This window comes from Ammodytes marinus (assembly GCF_949987685.1).
Source record: "Ammodytes marinus genome assembly, chromosome: 11".
Taxonomy (NCBI): domain Eukaryota; kingdom Metazoa; phylum Chordata; class Actinopteri; order Uranoscopiformes; family Ammodytidae; genus Ammodytes; species Ammodytes marinus.
Window position 1 is genome coordinate 29,079,649 of NC_137215.1, and position 12,123 is coordinate 29,091,771.

Genomic DNA, 12,123 nt, shown 5'->3' on the forward strand with positions numbered 1-12,123 from the left:
ATGAGAGGAAGAGCTTCCTGAAAATCTACATAGTTTTTTGTGCTGTGATTCGTGTCAGGTTGCTCTATAGGAGTCATTAATGAGAAATTAAGACCAGAAAAGTAGTATAATAGGAGATCTTTAACTAACGCTTAGTTAAGCATTAACTAAGCGTTAACTAAGTTAGTTCTTATTAAGCATTACTTAACAGTTAGTTAATGATGAGTTAATGTTGAGTATGCATTTACTTAGCATTAACCAACAGTTAATTAATGTAGCCTCACTGTAAAGTGTTACCAAGTAATAATGAGGCTTCAATGTGTCTGCATGATGGGGCCATTTAGCCAATGAATTGATTGTTTTATTTCAGTACTTTATGTACTCATTGGGCTGGTTTCACAGACAAGGCTTAAGCCTAGTCCGAGACTAAAATGCCCGTTGAGCTGGATTAATTCAAAGCCACTTGCACAGACTCAGTTTAAAATAGTCCTAGATTAAAGATATTCTGGATTAAACAAAGCTACTTGCAAGACGGACGACTAGAGCTACTCTAGGTCTAAATTTGACCTTAAATTAATCCTCCAAAGAGGCAGGTTTAACTTCAGTTTAGTGGTGTTTGTGAGAGAGCATGGACTATTTGGAATATCTAAATGAAGACCAACTCCCACTGCAGAGGCCAGACAGAAGAGTACTTGTGGATAGGTCTTATCCAAAACATTTATTTGATGAACTTACATTTCGAGACCGCTTTCAATATGGAAAATGCACTGAAAATAACAACTTAGCTTGAGTTTATTAGATGGATGCATTTAAATTGAAGATGTATTCAGCATAATACAATGAGTGTCTGAAACAATTCTGTTTTCAAATGTGGTTGTTGTGATTTAAAATACTGACACACATGAATAACAAAATGACAAAACACAACATGAACACCTTTTATTTTCTACTTGTATCTTCACTGTGATTAGTAATCACAATTGTCTCAGTACTGTATCTTAGTTTGAATCATAGCTCTCTCTTCCAACTTTTTCCATGAATTTTCATTTTCATGTCATACTTCCTTCAGATATTGCATTTTCTGTTCATGGAATTCTCGGGCTAACTTTCATGCAACGTCATCTGTTTTGTCCTTTGTTGAAAGGTTGTGGCAAGCTCTTCTTTAAAGATTCGGGTTTTTCTACAGTCTATCAGTGCAGATATCATTAAATATAATGTCAAAGTTATAAATGAGAAAGATGTGAAATACCGATAATAGTGAAGATAACCTGAAGTTGGTGTATTGTTCTCTCAGTAACATTTTCATTAATTGAATTTGTTGCAAATTGCGGCCCAACTATTTATTTGCTCAGTCCCAGCAGTATGGCTTTTAGATTCAAGAACCGGAAGGTTTCAAACATTTTTTTTTAAGAGATTTTTTTCAAATTCATTAAAGTTTATTGACAGGATTTGTTTAGCCTCTGCAATTTTTTTTTCTCACAAGCAATGGTGTTTCAGCTCCACTCTGGGTTTTTATGATCACCGTTGGACCAGCAGCTCATGGGCAGGTGTTTACAATCAGGCTTACTTAACTTACTCCAGGACTTCATAGTCTCAGACTAACTAAGACAAATTTAAGCCATATCCATGAAAGTGACTTAAACGTCCTAGTTTAACTAGTCCACATTAAAGCTGCAGTTGAGAGTTTTTTTACTGTAATATTTGGCAAAACTGTCATAATAGCCATTCAGCTATATGTAGGTGAAGTGGTCTGAAAATATTTTTTTATCACTTTGCTCCCCCCTGCCTCTGTGTGCTGCCCCCAAAAATTTTTGGGGGCAGATTTTGACCAATCAGAGCGAGGTCAGATTCTCCGTTTTTATTGGCTGTGGGACCTTGGCAACGACGTTGATGCGTCAGTTGCGTGAGCGTTCACCACCCTAGCAGTCTGACACTAGCCTACTGTTTGGTACTAGGCTACTACGGCGGACAGCGAGTAGCAATGTCTTCACAAACGAACCCTCAATTTACCATTCCCAGGATACCGACAACTAACACCGCTAAGACAGCAAAGAAACGAGGAAAGACGAATGTTGAAAAGTTAACTGCTGAAAGGGAGACGGAGAGAGCTCTTGCCCTATCACATCAAGACCTCTCCGACCGCGACCTCGTCCCCTTCCTCTGCCCCTAGGCTGCCTGCCGCTAGCAGCAGGACGTCCGCTGGCCCTATATAGCCCTCGTCCTGTGCTCAGTGTTGCCAACTCAAAGCGATTTTGTCGCTATATTTAGTGACTTTTCAGCCCCCCTGGCGACTTTTTTTTTCAAAACAGCGACAAGCGACAAATCTAGCTTTTTTTTCTGGTGTTATTGGTGACTTTTTTCGCCAAAGCAAGTATCACCTCTTCTCAACGAGCAGCGGGAGCACTGACACGCAGCCCGCTCCTCGCGCAGCAGCCCCTCCCAGCTGCGGTCAGAGCAGGAGCATAGATAGTAGGAGATACACACACACCTCTCCGCTCTGTCACAATTAGTTTGCTATCTTGCCTGGCTGTTACAGCTACTTTTGTTAGGCCTACCAGCACACTTACAATGATTTTAAGCTAACATACATGGTATGTCTGTGATTAAAATGTATGCTCAATATGTACGTATGTAGTTATCATTACTAATGTTTAATCACCTCGGAATCGGACATGGTGTTTGTCTCCTGTCAATGTAACTGAATTCACATGAACGCGCATAGCTGTCGTTCAGAGGGAGGAGCTACAGCAGGTAGAGCGTTGGGAAAACAGCCGTTGGGATCCCAACGGCTGAAACTCTCAACTGCAGCTTTAAGGCCTACTCCTGGCTTAATCTAGGCCCTGTCTGTGAAACCGGCCCATTGTTTCTTAAACAAGTTCCTCCCCTTAACTCTGTCTCCTTCATAAGGAGATGTGATGTTAAATGTAGAGCTTTCCTCTGCTTTTTTGATTGCTGAATAAAACCAAGTAGATCTTCTGATCTACTAAAAAGCCTGCTAGAGGTTCACCACCGCATCTCTGGTAAGACCCCTTGAGCTTCTAATATTGTTCTAATTGTGGGGGTGATAGGAAAGAGTGTCCTCCCAGTAACCATGAGGTCTCTGGTTCCTCCCAGTAAGCATGAGGTCTCTGGTTCCTCCCAGTAAGCATGAGGTCTCTGGTTCCTCCCAGTAACCATGAGGTCTCTGGTTCCTCCCAGTAACCATGAGGTCTCTGGTTCCTCCCAGTAAACATGAGGTCTCTGGTTGGATCCCCGGCACCGGACAGGAGGGCGTTAGTAGTAAAAACTAGTGGTGGCTGCTATTACATCTACGGTGCCCACCATCTCTACCATTGTGTCCTTGAGCAAGACACTTAACCCCAAACTGCTTCAGGGGTGGACCCCCCTCTGAGGAATTGCATGTGTGGGGTGCAGGAGGGGATATGCAAAAAGACCCATTTCAAGTGAATCTACCTGTGTGTTCATTTACAAATAAATACAGTTAAACTTAAAGAGGAGTCCTAGAGCTAAGGAGCATGGGGACTGTCAGTCAGCCCCTCACATCCTCACCACGAGAAAGATCTCTCAAACTCATGTTGATTTCACTGATACCAAAATAATTACTGTCAGGTTATTTTGTATGTTAGGACTGGTGGTTAGAGACAGTAGTCGAGCGCATTTGATTCATGGTTGAGCCATCGACTAGTGCTCCTGTATGGCTCTTGTTTTCAAGCTTAAATAAAGTATTCACTGATATTCTTTTTTTGTCAGTACTTGGAGGTAATGGTTGAGTGCTGTTTTCTACACAGATTCATCACCTTTTCCATTAAATATAAAGATGGGAATTGAGGAAGCTAACAGCATACAGGGCCCGGGCTGGGCCTCCAAAGTGTCACTCGGGGCCACTGGCTTTGCATGGTTACTGTGACTGGGAGTTGGAGTTCTTCAGCTGGGCGGACAATAGAAATATTGTGTTCAACTATCAGGTTTTTTGATGAAAACCAGAAGTCAAAATTAGATTGGTTTGATAAACTTGGTCAATTTGGGATATTTTTCCACCCATGACCCATGTTGTTCTGGGCAGGATTGTTCTTCTCTGAATATGGCAAAGTGCATCCTCATGTAGCACATATGTGCTTAATTCTATTCATTAATCCCACAACACAAGGCTGAAATAAAGAGAAAGGACCATTTCTCACACTTAAACAAAAAATGCTTAAACTTCCCCCTTTATTTGGCCTCTCCACTATAGTCCCTAATGTAGTTATTGTGAGATTTAGTTACTTAAGATGTAACCATTGTCTTAATGATCCAAGGAGTCCAAACAGGTCTATCATTTATAAAAAATGATATTATGTTCTGTGATTTACATAAGCTCAGCCAAACCAAAACGTTTGACTCTACAACAAAGTCAGCTCCAACATGATGGGAGATTTCTTACACCGAAAAAACTCTTGAGATGGATTCAGTTACTATTGGTCATTTATTACAATGTATCACAGTACAATAGCAGCTGCCAAACCCATTGTGAAAGCTTGAAGATATTATCAAAGTCTTGATTAGTGTTGCTTTAATGTGCTGAAGTAAAAGAGGATTTTAAAACAAACATTCACTATATTTACACATTCCAAAAAGAAATGCTTTAACTTTCTTTGCAGTAACGTTTAAATCCACGTTTTGACATCCAAGCAACCAGAGCAAGATGGTTGAGCTAGCCGTGGCACGTGGCACTATTGTTATTAATATTAAACCATTCATTTTTAAACAAACATTTTGAAGGAAAAAGCTGTAAAAAAAAAAAAACTTTTATCCGAAGGCTTCACAAAAGTCTGAACAGATAAAAGGATAAAGAAATGAAAAGATCAAGCAGTCTGGTGCTACTCCTCCAACAGCGGAGGAGGAGAGAGCTTCAGTTGGAAGTTCTCTGATCCTGGTTGGGCTGAAATCAGAAGTCCTGTCTTCTCACTGCTGTGGCTTTGGGAGAGCTCTGAAAGAATGGACAGCTGAGAGAGAGAGAGAGAGAGACAGAGAGAGAGAGAGAGAGAGAGAGAGAGAGAGAGAAACAATGGAAAACATGATACATCACCTTGATTCATCTCACTTCCAAGTGGCGCATGCACACCATGTTAATGGCATGATTCTATGGGCATGTATAATGCTGCTCGAGATGTGTATAGCACTGTTTGGGCATGTGTACAAAGACAGACAGACACTTTATCCATCCCTGAATTTAAATTGTGTAGTTGCAGTAGCAATGGCCAACAGAATTAAAAAATCAAGTCATTGAAAATTAAACATTTTAAAATGTGTATAGTCCATTTTCTCTGATCAAGAGAGTCATTACCAATGGCAGGAATGACCTTCATCGCACGCACGCACACGCATGCACACACACACATGCACACACACACACTCTTTACCCTGGATGGTCCTCGGTATAAACTGCGTAGCTGACCCCAGGACTGTTCTTGCTGAAGGTCCAATGTTGCCTCAACAAAAACCTAAGCAACGACACAAGCAGAACAAAGGGAATGTCTAAGCAGAATGATTTAGCAGCTGTTATACAAGAAGCAAACATGGTGGGTGGAGGGTGGAGATCATTAGTAAAACAATACAGCAGCATTGCATTAAATATATGCTTAGGTTGATATTTGGTTCCTGCTCAGAGGCCCTATGTTGATCTGCAGCAGAGTCAAAGCTAGCGGGCTGTCTGCTGCCTGCTGCCTGGACCTGGCTTCATGTGGAGGTGGAATCCTATTCTAAAAGCTCACCTTCTTGCCGTGGACGTCTGCTCCTGCGTCATGATGCACTGATGTGACCCGGGTCTGACAGAGAGAGGGAGAGGGATGTGTAAGGACTGAACAATATTCTCTGTGCTTCCATCAATACAATGACATAACAAGACAACAGTCCTTTTATCACTGTGTTAGCTGGTCGCTCCATGTAGCCACGTAGCCTGCTGCAGGTCAACTATTGGACTAAGGGGCCATGGTCAGCACAAGGCAATAAGTCATCTGGAAACACACTTGGTGGACATTTTATAGATGCTCTTTGGTTGATGTACATTAGTTAGTTAGTTAGTTTTATTATTTGTCACATACACAATTGTACAGGGCAATGCATAGTGAAATTCTTGTGTACTAGTGCGGCTGTCATTCAACTATATAAAGTGCAAGATTTGATTATAATAATGATTGGGTGGCCACTGGGTGGTGGGCTATGTGCCTGGGGAAAGAAACTCCTCCTCATCCTCTGTGTGTGTCATCCTCTCACATGTAGCTGCTGTTTGAGCTGAGAGAAGTTGCAGAGCGATCAGAGGTAAGGTGATGATGCTGCACCATCTCACCTCAGCATGGGATTGAATTGGGTCAAACGTTGTGGACAGCCATGTGGAGCCATTCCCGCAACTTCACATATTGAAGGCTGCAGGAAATGTTCTTTCATTATTTACTGTTGTATTATACGATGAGAGCGTGTACAATTTTTCATCATACTTCCGAACTGCTGCGCATTTTCTCCAAGTATTTGTGTTAGCCCTTCATGAGAGTTTGTTGGCCAGAAAAGACAACAGATGTCTTGTTATTTTTCACCCAAAGTAGCATGTTATTAAAGGGTTTATTTATCCCTTTGTGTTTTTCTTTCCTTTGAAGGCCACACACCTGTGCCAGTGAGGTGGAGCGGCCTCTCTTTGGGTCAGTGGGAGCCCCGGCCCTGCCTCCTTGGCTAGAGGAACACTTGTAGCAGCTCCAGCGCTGTTGCAGCTCCGACGCCAAGCCCCCGCCACAGCCCTTCTGCTGCAGGCACTGGAAGTGGTACAGGTGGCCACAGCTGGAAACACACAACACATACACACGTTAGCACCTCAATAAGTCCAGGGGCCTCATTCATAAAATTGTGCCTAGGATTCACGTGGAAAGCTGGCATACGGAAGAAACTCAGGAAGTGATGGCGAACAAAAATATTCGGATTTATAAAACAGTGTGCACTGACGTCCTACGCCTGTTTCCCTTTATAAATCACAATCAACTCTAAATGTGGCGCAGCCTTTGCGGGCTTCACGTAACGCCATAAATAGTCATTGAAACGCCCCAAATAAATATCATTTACTGAGTGCATGAAGGCGGTCGTGGCAAACGCCGACTGAAAGGGAAATGGAAAAATAGACTCCACACGGTGTGGATCACTGCGGTCACGCTTAAGTTCCTGTTGGGAAGCTTGTGAGCAGGGAACATGTAGTCTGGTGACACAGTGTGAGTGTAACAGTGTCAGAGTGTCAGCGTGTGGCCATCTCTGTTAATGCTGCAGCCTCAGAATGTCGGACTGTGGCCGAAAAAGAAAAAAAAGCGATAATTAAAAGTGGACGCAAAACAGTGCATATCCTCACACAGCAGTGTTTGTGCCGAGCAGGGGACAAAAAAAAACCCATGAGAAACTGATTCGGGGAATTCCTCCCGGTGCAGTGACGGAGGGTTAAAACGTAAACTTCACAGCCCCTTTAAAAAACACATTAAGCCTACAATGTGCTTAAGAATAAAGGAAAAACACATAGGCCTACATTAAACAAACTAAAAGTCATATTGATATAAAAATTATCACACTATGTGATGTACAGTACATCTATGAATAGTGTATAAAACTGTGCCCTCCTGTCTGTCTGACTGAGGATTTGGAAACAGCATCAAACCTTATTTGTAATAGAGTAAGCTGTTCACCTAAATGAATGAGAATACATCCTATAACAGGCAGGTTTTGATTAATAATTACACAAGATATTTTTTTATATTTATGATCCTGAATGGTTTTGTGTGTGGAATCAATCAATGAGGCGATTCTGTATTCATCGTTAGTAGCGTTTTCCTTATATAAGATACATGACGTGTAATATTTGTTTTTCATTTTGCACAAACCGAGTTGAAGGGCTGTCTTTAAGGTATTTAAGTTTATTTAAAATAATGAATCCACAAATCACACTATTATATGCAGTGCTCTCCTTTAAAATGGGCATATAGCTTGTATAGATGGCAGATGGCACTACAGCATCTGCGTCCACAACAAAAAGCTAAAGGACAGTTTCATCTCACAGGCTGTAATATATGTAATATGTAATAATAAGACTACTAAGCCCTTGAGCCATCAAGCTAGCTCATATGACACTTTACTTAGCGGTACTGTTCTTATACTGATCTGAGCTCAGATACTGTCTGCTTATCTGCCTGAGCCTAGGTTGAATGAGAGACTGAGATCAGTTAGATCTACTAGTGAACCCGTTAAGGACCGGATTGCTTTTCCATGGGCTAGAGGGCCACGTCATCACATCACTGTAAACGTCTCCGCCCACCCAGCCAATGCTAGCTCCCTTTAAGAACAACAACAATGGTGGACTTCATAGCATTTAAAGCCACTACGAGTAATATGGCACGCTGGCGTCCCCTTTGGACAAAAGCGGTAGTATTTTTACGACGCCCGCTGTCGCAAAGCTGTTTTCTAGCTCGTGCCAGGCGTGCGAGTGTGAACTGAGAAGGGAGCAATATAGTGCATGTCCGTGTGTTGAAAGTGTGAGGACTCTTTTCGGAGCTGAAAGATTACGTGTCCTCACAGAAAGCGAATGAACAAGAGAGGGCAGTTACTATGGATCACGATGAGGTAATGTGTTTATGTTGTTGTTGTAAATAATTACTATTTCAGATAATGGTTATCTGATGATGGTGAAGCAAAGCAAACTTTGTGTTAGTACCAACCACTCATTCATTCATTTAGGAGTAAACACTGCAGTCTAGTTTTGCTCTCGTGAAATTGTATACACGTTGCTTGGCAACGCCCTCGTGGCCAAATTTAGGATGGTTAGAAGGACCCGGCTGTCTACTACATCCGGCCGAGATTTTTAGTGTTGAAAACAGCATCCTATTTGGGCGATTCTGACCCACAATCCAGTGCGAAGTGACGTCACTTCAACGGAGCCTCCATATGAAAACAAACGGGGATGCAACGAATATAAAAGCAAGAGGCAAGATCAAGGCGCAATGTTATGATGAAATAAATAAGTAAAAGTATGTCCCAATAGTATGCCTACTGCATCCTAACTAGATTGTGGGTTACCTGAACACTATGATCTCCTCGGCCGGGTCGTGCCTCCTCTTGTACTGCTGCAGACAGATGTTACAGTGGTCCTGTCGGGGGTGCAGGCCCCGCGTGACCGCAGCACGCAGGTGAGCCAGAGACCAGTGCAGGTCATGGTTCAACAGACTAGTGGTGGTTTCAAGTAAAGTCTAAACAAAAAAAAACACACAAAAGAAAGCATTATTAAAAAGACAATCTGTCATTTTGTTTCCCTTATCAATTACAAATGCATTCACAATGACAATAAAAAGATGTGGTTAACATCGTGAACAGCTGTGCAAATTCACACTCACTCAATCACACACACACACACTCACTCACAACCGGCACAGAGGGAGCAAGAGAGAGAGAGAGAGAGAGAGAGAGAGAGAGAGAGAGAGAGAGAGAGAGAGAGAGCTGTTACCTGTTCATAGGTAAAAGTGTCCAGCATGCCCAGAATGAGGCCTTGGATCTCTGCCAGCTTTCCTTTCCCATAGACTGGGTCCTGACAGACACAGGCATAAACACAGCGTCACATGGTTACGCTTCATTCATTTGTGTATGGAGGAAGGTAAAGGCTGCACACACACACACACACACACACACACACACACACACACACACACACACACACACACACACACACACACACACACACACACACACACACACACACACACACACACACACACACACACACACACACACACACACACACACACACACACACACACACACACACACACACACACACACACACACACCTGAAGTATTCGTTGGATGATGGCAGGAAGAGAGATGAAGCTGCTCATACAGTTGAGAACCTTCATGGTCAGCTCCTTCAGGACTGAGTCAATCATTCATATGTTAATATCATATTCATCACTGTCATGATTATTAATAAACTAAGGTGATCAATGGCTACATAAAGCATGCTCACATCAAACATGAACATAAAGACAGGATGTTTAAGGAAAATTGCATTCATGAAAGGTGGAGTCAGCTCATTTTGAGAACGCTTGCTATCAAAATAACTAGTTTTGTCAGTGAGTATCTCCTGGTGTCCACTACCTGTATGTACTACGTGTAAAAAGTGCAGCGTTGCAGTTGCTAGTTGTGGGGGGCCCTTTTGTTTACATACCTGTTTACAGAGCCTACGTAATAACACCAATTTTTGTTTTACTGACAGGTAGCAGATCATGAGGAGATATTCACTGATTTTGACAAAAAGTGATTGTCAACCATTGTCTTGTGTGCGTGTGTGTGTGTGTGTGTCTCTTTACCTTCAAAGGTGTGTTTGGCATTGAGCCCCTTCACCAGTTTTTGAGATGCCATCATGGTCTCCAGGAGTTGAAACCAAAGGCCCTGTGAGAAACAAAGCAATGAATGGAGCCCAGACACACACACACACACACACACACACACACACACACACACACACACACACACACACACACACACACACACACACACACACACACACACACACACACACACACACACACACACACACACACACACACACACACACACACACACAGTAAATACCTCTCTTTGTTGCTGGTGGAGGTTCTTAGAGCTCCGATCACACAAGGCGATGATGTCATTGAGGGAATCCTTAACTCTTGTCAGTGATTGGCTGTCTCTCTCCTCTCCATCCCCTCCTTCCACTCCTCTGTCACTCTCCGCAGTCAGGACACTCAGTTTGTCTTTCAACGTCTTCAAACACAATGTTTGGGCATATTAACTTTTAGAACACATTTAATTAATGCATTTAGCCATAGTTTTTGGTACTATATAATTTCCACTATGAACAAACTAAAAATGATGTCCATAAATTCACCGATATGTGTGGAAATCCATATCACAGATATGAATCACTACTACTTTAAGGCCCTTGTTTAAGTTCAAATTAGTAAATGATAACTAATTAGTTCATTAAAGGCCATTCCAAAATGGTTCCCAGGTGGGACTAGAGACTAGGATTGGGCGATAGGGTTTACTTTCAGATCATCCAATCATGTTCCTCACCGATGGACGATCCGATCGCTTTTTTAGGGGTTTGTTACAGCTCTGTCTTGGGGAGCTTTTAAATAGCCTTTAAACTTACTCCTTCACTTCATTTCATGAATAAACCTTTAGAAAAGTGTGTGCACTTCTAAATATATTTAATATTACTTGAATTCACTTCATCAAACTACTTTTTAACTGCGCCGCTAGATCAACACATGCTTTAATACATGATTATTTGTATATAAGATCTGATGATAGTAAGTTAGTTAGAGGAGCCTTCATAGGCGTTCCAATCGTCTGGGGGAAAACAATCGTTATCCATGCCTTCAATCGCTGCTTAAAGATCACTAATCAGAACAAGCCTCATAGAGACTCCCAAAGTATGAGAAAAAAACTACCCTCTCTCCATTTCTCCACCTCCACCTTTCTGAAAAAAGCTGTGTTCAAAAACCCAAGTTATATTTCTCCTCCCTTTATGACGTCATAAGGGGCCAATCAGAGCAGACTGGGTTTTTTTGAAAGGCGGGGGCCAAAAGAGACAGGCTCTAGCGTTTTTAGGCTGAAAAGAGGAGATGCAGCAATGGTACTGTGAGAAAAATCAAGGGTTTTTTGGACACTCGACCATGAAAACACTTTCTATTAGAAACCCAAATGAGCACTTTTGTGACCTTTGATTGGTCTAATAAGTGATCACGCCCCAGGTCTTTTTGAAGTTACCTCCAACAAGACAGCGAAAGCTCCATGAACATCTCCCTTCTTCTCCAGCAGATAAGCTGTAGCCTCATGGTGGTGGTACTTCTGTGTTATCTGGAGACAGAGACATGAACACAAAGAGAAGGACATGCTTTTAGACACACATGTGCAGGTAGGCTGGTCCCCCTATAGTACTCTATTATCACAGTGTACACAGTAGATAAAAAAACTGACCACTGAATAAAAAAGCATTAAAAAACTGTTACTATTGAGAAACCTAAGCACAATATACATCCACCTAGTCCTACAACAGTGCTATTAACTGAGCACACCACTGCTGGACTATACATCACAACAGGAATG

At 42.1% G+C, this 12,123-nt stretch overlaps 1 protein-coding gene across 1 annotated transcript in view; it reads right to left on the reverse strand.

Annotated features, from left to right (window-relative positions):
* Positions 1-4,453: 4,453 nt before the first annotated feature.
* vps8 (VPS8 subunit of CORVET complex) overlaps positions 4,454-12,123 on the reverse strand; it is a 61,556-nt gene continuing 53,886 nt past the window's right edge. The window contains exons 36-45 of the mRNA XM_080036687.1: positions 11,785-11,874; positions 10,603-10,773; positions 10,338-10,419; positions 9,819-9,901; positions 9,479-9,559; positions 9,055-9,224; positions 6,618-6,786; positions 5,730-5,783; positions 5,379-5,459; positions 4,454-4,961 (exon numbers count right to left, since the gene is read on the reverse strand). Of these exons, the coding sequence (XP_079892813.1) occupies positions 4,836-4,961; positions 5,379-5,459; positions 5,730-5,783; positions 6,618-6,786; positions 9,055-9,224; positions 9,479-9,559; positions 9,819-9,901; positions 10,338-10,419; positions 10,603-10,773; positions 11,785-11,874 (1,107 nt within the window). The 3' untranslated portion in view covers positions 4,454-4,835. The remainder of the gene's footprint in view (positions 4,962-5,378; positions 5,460-5,729; positions 5,784-6,617; positions 6,787-9,054; positions 9,225-9,478; positions 9,560-9,818; positions 9,902-10,337; positions 10,420-10,602; positions 10,774-11,784; positions 11,875-12,123) is intronic.